Below are 10762 nucleotides of genomic sequence, written 5' to 3'. Positions count from 1 at the left end.
CCCTGCTCAAAGCAGTATTCACTAGATTATCTCAGACAGATGTCTGTCCAGCCTCTGTTTGAAGACGTCCATTGAAGGGGAACTCACCACCTCTGGTGGCAGCCTGTTCCACTCATTAATCACCCTAACTGTCAAAAAGTTTTTTCTAATATCTAATCTGTGTCTCCTCCCATTTAGTTTCATCCCATTGCTTCTAGTCTTTCCTTCTGCAAATGAGAATAAAGATGATCCTTCTACAATGTGACAGCCCTTGACATATTTGTAGACAGCTATTAAGTCTCCTCTCAGTCTTCTTTTTTGCAAGCTAAACATTCCCAAATCCTGCAACCGTTCCTCATAGGACATGGTTTGCAGACCAGTCACCATTCTGGTCGCTCTTCTCTGAACTTGCTCCAGTTTGTCTATGTCTTTTTTAAAATGTGGTGCCCAAAACTGTACACAGTATTCCAGATGAGGTCTGACCAAAGAGGAGTAAAGACCGATAATGACTTCACGTGATCTAGACTGTATGCTTCTGTTAATACATCCCAGAATTGTATTTGCCTTTTTTGCTGCTGCATCACACTGTTGACTCATGTTCAGTCTATGATCTATTAGTATACCTAAGTCTTTTTCACATGTACTGTTGCTTAGCTCTATTCCTCCCATTCTGTATATGCTTTTTTCATTTTTATTGCCCAAATGTAGTACTTTGCATTTTTCCCTGTTAAAAAACATTCTGTTGGTTGCTGCCCACTGCTCCAGTTTATTTAGGTCTTTTTGAATCTTCTCTCTCTCTTCTCTAGTATTAGCTATCCCTCCTAGCTTTGTGTCATCAGCAAATTTAATCAGTTTACCCTCAATTCCTTCATCTAAATCATTGATAAAGATGTTGAACAATACAGGTCCCAGGACGGAGCCCTGTGGTACCCCACTTGAGACATTCATCCAGCTGGATGTGAAGCCATTTACAACCACCCTTTGAGTCCGATCACTAAGCCAGTTATGAATCCACCTAACAGTTGCCTGGTCCATTGCATACTTGGTCATTTTTTCAATAAGGATGGTGTGAGATACTTTGTCAAATGCTTTGCTGAAGTCAAGATATACTATATCTACAGCATTTCCCTGATCCACCCAGTCAGTGATTCTGTCATAGAAGGAAATTAAGTTAGTCTGACATGACTTGTTAGTTACAAACCCATGCTGACTCTAGTTAATCACTTCATTCTTATCCATGTACTTACATACATGTTGTTTAATAATTTGTTCAAAGATCTTTCCTGGTATAGAAGTCAGACTCACCGGCCTATAGTTCCCTGGGTCCACCTTCTTCCCCTTTTTGAAGATAGGAACAACATTTGCTCTTCTCCAGTCTTCTGGGACTTCTCCTGTTCTCCAAGAATTTTCAAAGATTATGGAGAGTGGTTCTAAAATTTCTTCTACGATCTCCTTCAGTACTCTGGGGTGTAATTCATCTGGACCTGGAGACTTGAACTCATTTATGTTAGCTAAATATTCCCTCACAATCTTTCTGTTTACAGATAACTTGGATTCCTCTATTCCTTTAAAAGGACAGTGAAGATCAGTTGATGTTACATTTTCTTTCTGAGAGAAAACAGATGCAAAATAGGAATTAAAAAGTTCGGCCTTCTCAACATCCTCTCTTACCATTTCTCCATTTTCATCCTGTAAAAATCCTATAGCATCTTTGACTTTTCTTTTACTTTTGACATACCCCCAAAATCCTTTTTTATTGCTTTTGACATCTCTTGCAAGCCTTAATTCATTGTCAGCTTTAGCTAACCTGATACGTGCCCTGCAGGATCTGCAGACTGCATTATAATCTTCTTTAGATATGCCTCCCTCTTTCCATTTAATAAACATTTCTTTCTTTCTTTTTAGCATGTGTTTAAGTTCTGTGTTCATCCATCCTGGTTTCCTTAAATGCTTCCCATTCTTCCTACTTTTCGGGATTGTTAACGATTGTGCTTTGAGAATCTCATTTTTAAAAATTTCCCATCCTTCGTGGACATTTTTGTCCTTAAGGACATCCAGCCATTGGATCCCTCCTATTCTCTTTCTGAGTCTCTTAAAATCTGCCTTTCTAAAATCTAACCTTGAAGTTTGAGTCTTCACATGTCTTCCTCCTCTAGTTATCCAAAATTCTATAATAGCATGATCACTGCCTCCTAGGGTCCCAGCCACCTTTACCTCCTCAACCATTTCCTCCCTGTTTATAAGGATTAGATCCAAAGTAGCAGATCCCCTTGTTTTCTCCCCTACCTTTAGGAAGATAAAGTTGTCAGCAAGAGAGGATAAGAATTTGCTTGACCTGTTAGTTTTACTTGAGAGAGACTCCCAACAAATGTCTGGATAGTTGAAATCTCCCATGACCACTACGTCATATTTTTTGGAGAACTTGGTCATTTGATACATAAAGAGTTCATCCATATCTTCAGCTTGCCCAGGTGGCCTGTGGTAAATGCCTACAATGGTGTCCTTTCCGTTGTTCTCTCCTTGTATTCTTACCCAAACAGTTTCCACAGAACTCCCAGTCTCTGAAGCTTCAATCTCTGTGCAGATATACGCTTTTCTAACATACAATGCAACACCTCCTCCTCGTTTATCAAGTCTGTTTCTTGCAAATAAGTTGTATCCTTTTAGCCTTTTATTCCAATCATGTGTATCGTCCCACCAAGTTTCAGTGATTCCAATGACATCATATTCCTTTTCCTGCATTAGTAGTTCCAATTCTCCTTGTTTGTTGCCCATGCTTTGTGCATTTGCATAAAAACATTTTAGTTTGTGATTGGTTTCTCTTCCTCCCATATTTTTATTATTTAAATTGTTTTGTCTTTGTTCTTCCTTTCCACTTCCAGTAGCAGAGATCTCAATAGTATTTGTCAGCTGTATGGCTTTTTCTGGCCTTTTGCTTCCCTTCCCACATTGTTCTAGTTTAAAGCTCTTCTGATGAGTGTAGCAAGGCGACTTCCAAATACATGTTTTCCAGTCTTCGTAAGGTGCACCCCATCTCTAGCAAGTAGTCCATCGTATAGGTAATTCATTCCGTGATCCAGAAATCCAAATCCTTGTTGACGGCACCATCGACGTAGCCAGTATGTATCCCTGTATGTATGGCCCCCTCATCCAGGTATGCTTGGCATCCCCTGATCCCCTTCAAGCTGCACAGAAAAAAAATAAACTTTCATACTCACCTTCTCTCTCCTCCAGTGCTGTGTCCAGCTCTGTGCCGGAATAGTCACTGCTCCTCACACTGGGACTCTGTGCGTGGGGAGCAGTGAGCATTCATTCTCCCTAATAGCGCGCACACTGTAGCCGCAGCGCGGCTCCTGCTGCGCTCGGCTGTCAGCGTCCCCGCTATTAAAGGCCATGAATATTCACAACTTAACAGGGCATCATGACCACATTTTTTGCTTACTTTTTTTTTTCTATTTTCCTCCTCTAAAACCTAGGTGAGTCTTATAGTCCAAAAAATAAGGTACTTTTTATGCTTTTGTCTGATATATGTAGTTTTTAATTTTTTTGTCTTTATGCTGCAGTACACACTGATGAAGGTCTTGAGGACCAAAACAATTGTACCTGTGTTGGACTGCAATTAAATACATTACAATTATGCCTGTTTGAGTGCCAAGTTTCATTTGCTATTTGAATGGACCCTACTTGTTCACCTATTCCAGCAGTGCTATATTATCTGAGAAGAATCTGTGACTTCTCTGCATTTAGTGGTTACTACTCACCTGGACGGTTATCTGTAGGAATCTCCTCTTTACACCGCCCATCACCCCTTACATATGTCTCTGTAGTATTAATATGGGACAGATCTTCACCCTGAAACAAATATTGTAGAAGTCACAAACAGATGAGAAGTCCCATCTATGATCAGCTCTAATCCTGCCATCTCCACCGTTCTCATTACACAAGTATAAAACATATAATACTGGTGGATAAAACAAGACTGAACACAAGACCTTCAAAGCCTTCTACACATCATAGGGGAGATCTCAAGACACCTTCTCTCCATCTACCTGATGATTCTGAGGAACATTGAGATCTTCTTGTTTACAGTCCTGTGGAAGAAGAGGACGGGGACATCTCTCTGGTGTTGTCCTCTTACTGGACAGATCTGGAGGAAACACATACAGGGACTGAATTCATTCATTACATACAGATAATTATAGGCTGTGTGTATTTAGTCCTGTCTATTACCTGGTGATGTGAGGGGCTGGGGAACCTCCATCATGACGTCCTTGTACAGATCTTTGTGTCCTTCTAAATACTCCCACTCCTCCATGGAGAAATAGACGGCGACATCCTGACACCTTATAGGAACCTGACACATACAATGATACCATCATCCCCCCGATCACTCCATAGCGTTACTGTATAATGTCCCAGCATTCCCAGCAGTGTCACCTCTCCAGTCAGCAGCTCAATCATCTTGTAGGTGAGTTCTAGGATCTTCTGGTCATTGATGTCCTCATGTATCAGGGGGTGAGATGGAAGCTCCGTGATTGGGTTCAGGGTTCTTCCCCATCCCTCAGACACAGGGTCCTGACAGCGCTCACTAGAGGTCTTCTTCACTACTGTGTAATCCTGGTTATGGAGAGACACATTAATAAATCTCACTCCAGACATTTCCAGAGTCCTCACCTCTCCAGTTCTGTCCATCTGTTATTCCCATAGATAAGAATGATGTAATGTGACGTCATCAGAATCTCTCACCTCTCCAGTAAGCCAGAAGAGGATCTCTAGGGTGAGGTGTAATATCCTCTCCACCATCTTGTCCCTGTCCAAATCCATGTTTAATGGATGAATCAGAAAAATTTTCTTATTTAAAGGATCCGATATTGTAGAGACCTGAATGAGAAGATGATGAGCCGATGTAAATTCATAAAAATCCTGTGTAATAATACAATTACTGGAGATAATTAGGGGAAACAAAGGAGATTTACTATTTTATACTATTTAGTTTTCTTCTTTACATCTAGTAATAAAACCTATATATTTTAGGCCACAGATAACAAGCAGTTTCTTCCTTGGAGTCTGCAGCTGAACACGTTTCTCATAGACTCATCTTCCGTATTGCTAATTCTTGTCTTATTTACTGACACTGGAATCGGCATTAGCAAAACTGCAGGAGATATTAATAACACGTGACATGAGGAATAACTACTTCATGATGAGGACAAAATCTTCATCTTCTACGGCTCTAGAAACATATTTGGCCAGAGTCCTGTCACCCACTAGATCACCACCGGCCGTCTATATGAATGTTTCCGGACTGTAATCTTCTATCCCGTTAGATCTCAGGTCTGATTCACACACAGAAGTTTGAGACATTTATAAAAGCTTGTTTGTAAGAACACCAACACAAGAGGTATTTGATGCCAAATTCTCCATATACAATGTATTTTTTTTCTCTGGATATGATAGGAGTTTTTTAGCATTTTCATGTACCGTATTGGCGTATAAGACGACTTTTTAACCCCTGAAAATCTTCTCAAAAGTCAGGAGTAGTCTTATACGCCGGGTGTCATCTTATAGGACGTATACCCTTATACTCCGAATGCTGTGGGAGGAGGGGGTATATAAATATGATGTGTGGGGTGTGGGGGGAGCGGGGCACAGGAGGCTGCAGCCTACACTGTCCCCGCTACTAAAGAAAATGAATATTCAGTGCTCCCCATGCTCATGGAGCGTGGGGAGCACTGAATATTCATGCTCTTTAATAGTGGTACACAGTGTAGCCACGTTGCTGGCTCCTGCTGCTGCCGGAATTGCCTGTGCCAGCTGTTAAAGGACATGAATATTCAACCTCTCTCTACGTCCATGGGTGTGGGGAGGGGGTGAATATTCATGCCCTTTAATGAGCGGGCCAGGAGATAGCCGGCAGCAGCAGGTGCCGCAGCGCGGCTCTGCTGTGTGCCGGCTATGAAGGAGAGTGAAGTCACTGCTCCCCGCGCACACAGTCCTGGCATGGGGAGCAGTGACTTCCGGCAGCTGAGCTCTCCTTGTGAGCCGCGAATGGCAGTGACGTCATGCGCGGCTCACATGGAGAGATCAGTGCAGGCAGACAGGATGCAGTTCTGGAGGAGAGAGAAGAAAGGTGAGTAGGAGTGTTTATTTTTTTTTTATGTGCAGCATGATGGGGATTAGGGGGACCATGCATACCAGGACAGGGATGAGGGGTGCCATGCATACCGGGACAGGGATGAGGGGTGCCATGCATACCGGGACAGGGATGAGGGGTGCCTTGCATACCGGGACAGGGATGAGGGGTGCCTTGCATAGAGGGACAGGGATGAGGGGTGCCTTGCATAGAGGGACAGGGATGAGGGGTGCCATGCATACCAGGATGGACGGGTTCCAGGCATACCAGGATGGAGGGATGCACGTATAAAAGGAAGGGGGGGGGCATATATACCAGGATGGGGGATATTGTCAGAATTGGGGGACATTACCCCTATACTAGTGTCAGCAGAAGACCCCCTCCCCCTTAAAAGTACATCGTGAACATATTTTTTGCTTACATTTTTTTCTATTTTCCTCCTCTAAAACCTAAGTGAGTCTTATGGTCCGGTGCGTCTTATAGTCCGAAAAATAAGGTATTTATGGTAATTTATAAGCCCTCCCTGTCTCCAAGACTATCAGGGCAGTAGCACATCCCTCTGGCCCGCCCTTGTATCCTATTACTGGTACCTCCTTCTCTGCCTCTCTGATCTCGCTCCTGAGGACTGCAGTGATGAGGTGAGGGGGCGCCTCACCGGGAAAGTTTAAGTGAAGCAAGCTGCAGGCATCCCCCTCACCTTGTCACTGTAGTCCTCAGGAGCAAGATCAGAGAGGCAGAGAAGGAGGTACCAGTAATGATACAAGGGCCAGAGGGATGCGCTACCGCTCTGATAGTCTTGGAGACAGGGAGGGCTGGGCAGGCAGGGAGAGCTGACCAATCCAAGCAGGATTTGTATACAACTACCAGCCAATCGTCGGTAAGGTTCATCACTTTAAAATTACCATATTGAAATCAAATAGATTTTTTTTTAATTTTTACCGTATTTGCGTTAGAAGAGGGGTAGTCTTATACGGCGAGTATATCCCAAACTCTATATTTTAACTGGAAAAGTTGGGGGTCGTCTTATACTCCGGCAAATACGGTAGGTTTCCATATATTACATGAAAAACACCCCCAAAAAATACAATTGGGGATGGAGGTAGTGTGCGGACATTATACAGTGTGTGGGTGGATGGCGGTACTAGAGGGAACAGTATACTGTGTGTAGGGACCATGAAAGGGGCACTGTACTATGGGAGCAATACATGATTCCTTCACAAAATCACTATAAATATAACATTTTTAAAGCAACCCCATAATTTGTGAATCTTCAGGGTAAATCGCTTTCTAACCATTTGATTAGAGCTGATACTATTACGCTAAAGTGTCTAAACAGACTTTCTTTCAAATCCATAAAGGGGCACTTTTACGTGTTTGTCATTCCAGAACTGTGTGAGGATTATTAGAGGTGATAGTTTTCCCACCAATTAGAAGGGACACCTGTGGTTTTTACTGGCTATATTTCTGGTGTGAATTACTCGGTAAAGTGCCCTTATGTTAAAGGGGTTGTCCACTACTTTATATGATCCCTCAATGTATTCCCCCAGGGCCCATAAGTGTTTCTCTAAATACTCTGTGGTGCCTTTTCTGCCTGTGAGCGGCGCTATCACTGGCCGCTCACAGGCATCACGTGACCTACAGGTTCAGCCGGCTCTGACATCTGATGTCACGTCATGTTCCAGCTGCAGCAGGGGGTACTCACTTCTGAGTTCCACGGTGGATGCTGGGCTGTGGGTGGGGTTACCCTGCGCATCACACCCGGTATCCACCGCGCACTCTCCCTCTCCTCATTCACTGGGAAAGCACGCGGTGGATCCTGGGTGTGATGCACGGGGTAACCCCGCCCACAGCCCAGCATCCACTGCAGGGAGCGCGTCACTGATGTCACGCCTCACTTGACGTGACATCAGTGACGGGTCACGTGATGCCGCTGAGCGGCCAGCGATAGCGCCGCTCAGAGGCAGAAAAGGCACAGCAAGGTATTTTCAAAAACATTTCTGGGCCCCGGGGGGGGATACGTTGGGGGGGTTCATATAAAGTAGTGAACAACTTCTTTAAAGTGGACATTGGACAAACACCATGATCAATTACAATCAGACTGAAGGAACATCGCTCCTCTATTCGGCTCTAATGAGTCTAGGATGAAATCCACTGCGGCTGCTGCAAAAAAAAGAATGAAGAAGAGCAGAAGTTTGGTGAGACCACCGTGGCCAGACATTTCTCAGAGTTGGTGATAAAAGTTCTGAACTCCGACGGTCAGTGTTAGAAGAGACGACCGCAGCGGATTCACAATCACAACGCAGTAAACTTCTACAGAGACATGTTCTGGATTTACTCCCTGGAATCACTTTCTCCCAAAGTGTTAAATGACGTCTGTAACTTCAATGTCTTTCTATGAAGCTTCTTCTCTGAACTTTATTCCTCTGTTGTCTGTCCGGAGTTGTTTTCTAAAAAAATATTTTTGTGTGGTTTTTTTTCTTTTAGTTTACTGGGTTAGTAATGGGGGTGTCTGATAGACGCTTCTCCAATACTAACTGTTAGGATTGATAACAGTTGACAAGACACAGCTGACGTAAACTCAAAAAATATTACCCTGGTTGCCAACATACCAGGGCAATTGGGAAGAGGCAGGCAAAGTGCCAAAATTTGTCGCATCAAATTGGATTTTCCAATTCTGGGGCTGCTGCGGACTGGTATTTTTAGGCTGGAAGGGGCCAATATCCATGGACCTTCCCAGCTGGATAATATCAGCCCCAAGCTGTTTTCTTTACCTTAGGTGGTTATCAAAAATAGGGAGGGGGACTCCACATCATTTTTTTAAATTCATTATTTATTTAATAGGTTTAAAAAAGGTGAAATACATCCTTTACTGCCAGATGGAAGGAACTAAAGGGTGCAACTTTATAGTATTTAGGGGGAGGGAGAGGACATTAATCTAAGCACTCCCTCCTATAACAACTCTCCTTGAACTACCGTACTTTCTGAGGACAGTGGGCCGAGCATCGCATTGCGGGGTCTTCTGTAAGACCCAAGAACTAGTGATCAGCGAATGGTCTTTAGATAAGGGGTTAACCGAGCACGCCCGAGCATAACTGAGTGTCATCGGAGTGCTCGTATATCATGTTCGAGTCCCTGTGTCTGCATGATTTGCGGATGTTAGACAGCCTCAACACATGCAGGGATTGCCTGTTTGTTAGGGAATCCTCACATGTTGAAGCTGTTTAACAGCCGCAAATCATGCAGACACAGGGACTCGAACATGATATACGAGCGCTCCTATGATACTCAGTTATGCTCGAGCGTGCTCGGTTAACCCCTTATCGGAGCACGTTCCCTCATCACTACCAATAACAAGATGCGGCCGGCCAATCGCAGTAATGCTAGTAGAAAACATGGCTACAGCACTACAGTGTATGGCAGGCAATGCCCAAATGTACATTGTCTGAATAACAGACACAAGACATACGGGGCGCGGTCTAGAACTCCCCCGATACTCGATCCAGTAATGGAGAGAAATCACCAGTATCTACATTACTGTGCTGGAGCTAGGAGAGGAATAATGGCGTTGTGTGAGGACTTCTCTGGGCTTCTGTCCTTCATCCTGCAGTCGTCTGAATGGATCTAATGTGGACGGGAACCAGCTAAGCCGCATTCTGTCCACAGCTGTTACCTCACTGTTCACACCACACAGAGACCCCAAAAGAGTCTCGGTGCTGAAGGGGTTAATGCCCCCTGCGCCCAGTAATGGGGGTCTCCACATACCTCCACCTGCAGAGCCGCCACCACATATATGGCAGTTCTGTGCGCACAGGACCTGTGATGAGGTCACAGGAGGGGAGGAGTCAGGGGTCACATGATCAGGGGCCTCAGTGGATGCAGGACTCTGCTGTGCTGGTTGTCATGGTGCTGGATGAGGTGAAGTTTATGTGTGGGGTCAGGAGGGGTTTACAGGGGGGATGTAGCAGAGCCGCGTGTGTACGAGGTGTACGGAGCAGAGCCGCGTGTGTACGAGGTGTACGGAGCGGAGCCGCGTGTGTACGAGGTGTACGGAGCAGAGCCGTGTGTGTACGAGGTGTACGGAGCAGAGCCGTGTGTGTACGAGGTGTACGGAGCGGAGCCGCGTGTGTACGAGGTGTACGGAGCAGAGCCGTGTGTGTACGAGGTGTACGGAGCAGAGCCGCGTGTGTACGAGGTGTACGGAGCGGAGCCGCGTGTGTACGAGGTGTACGGAGCGGAGCCGCGTGTGTACGAGGTGTACGGAGCAGAGCCGCGTGTGTACGAGGTGTACGGAGCAGAGCCGCGTGTGTACGAGGTGTACGGAGCAGAGCCGTGTGTGTACGAGGTGTACGGAGCAGAGCCGTGTGTGTGCGAGGTGTACGGAGCAGAGCCGTGTGTGTACGAGGTGTACGGAGCAGAGCCGCACGTTTACGAGGTGTACGGAGCAGAGCCGCGCGTGTACGAGGTGTACGGAGCAGAGCCGTGTGTGTACGAGGTGTACGGAGCAGAGCCGCGTGTGTACGAGGTGTACGGAGCGGAGCCGTGTGTGTACGAGGTGTACGGAGCAGAGCCGTGTGTGTACGAGGTGTACGGAGCAGAGCCGCTAGTGTACGAGGTGTACGGAGCAGAGCCGCGCGTGTACGAGGTGTACGG

The 10762-nt window shown here is 45.4% G+C and overlaps 1 protein-coding gene across 1 annotated transcript; it reads right to left on the bottom strand.

Moving 5' to 3' along the window:
- Positions 1 to 2501: 2501 nt before the first annotated feature.
- Positions 2502 to 9935, bottom strand: LOC141182654 (gastrula zinc finger protein XlCGF66.1-like). The gene is made up of 6 exons (XM_073660818.1): positions 9875 to 9935; positions 4726 to 4860; positions 4417 to 4596; positions 4210 to 4333; positions 4029 to 4126; positions 2502 to 3831 (listed from the first exon to the last, which is right to left on the bottom strand). Exons 2-6 carry the CDS (start codon positions 4801 to 4803, stop codon positions 3733 to 3735), a joined length of 579 nt encoding a protein of 192 aa, XP_073516919.1. The 5' UTR covers positions 4804 to 4860; positions 9875 to 9935; the 3' UTR covers positions 2502 to 3732.
- Between the last annotated feature and the right edge of the window lie 827 nt (positions 9936 to 10762).

The sequence above is a fragment of the Phyllobates terribilis genome, unplaced genomic scaffold (genome assembly GCF_046119375.1).
Source record: "Phyllobates terribilis strain yellow unplaced genomic scaffold, ASM4611937v1 Scaffold_35__1_contigs__length_13245226, whole genome shotgun sequence".
Lineage (NCBI taxonomy): Eukaryota > Metazoa > Chordata > Amphibia > Anura > Dendrobatidae > Phyllobates > Phyllobates terribilis.
This window is presented reverse-complemented; position numbering and strand designations above follow the sequence as displayed.

Coding starts and splice junctions, on each gene's coding strand:
- LOC141182654 (XM_073660818.1), bottom strand. CDS start 4,803: ATGGATTTGGACAGGGACAAGATGGTGGAGAGGATATTACACCTCACC. Junction 4,597..4,725: donor TCTTCTGGCTTACTGGAGAG/GTGAGAGATTCT, acceptor CTCCATAACCAG/GATTACACAGTAGTGAAGAA. Junction 3,832..4,028: donor ATGTTCCTCAGAATCATCAG/GTAGATGGAGAG, acceptor TATTTGTTTCAG/GGTGAAGATCTGTCCCATAT.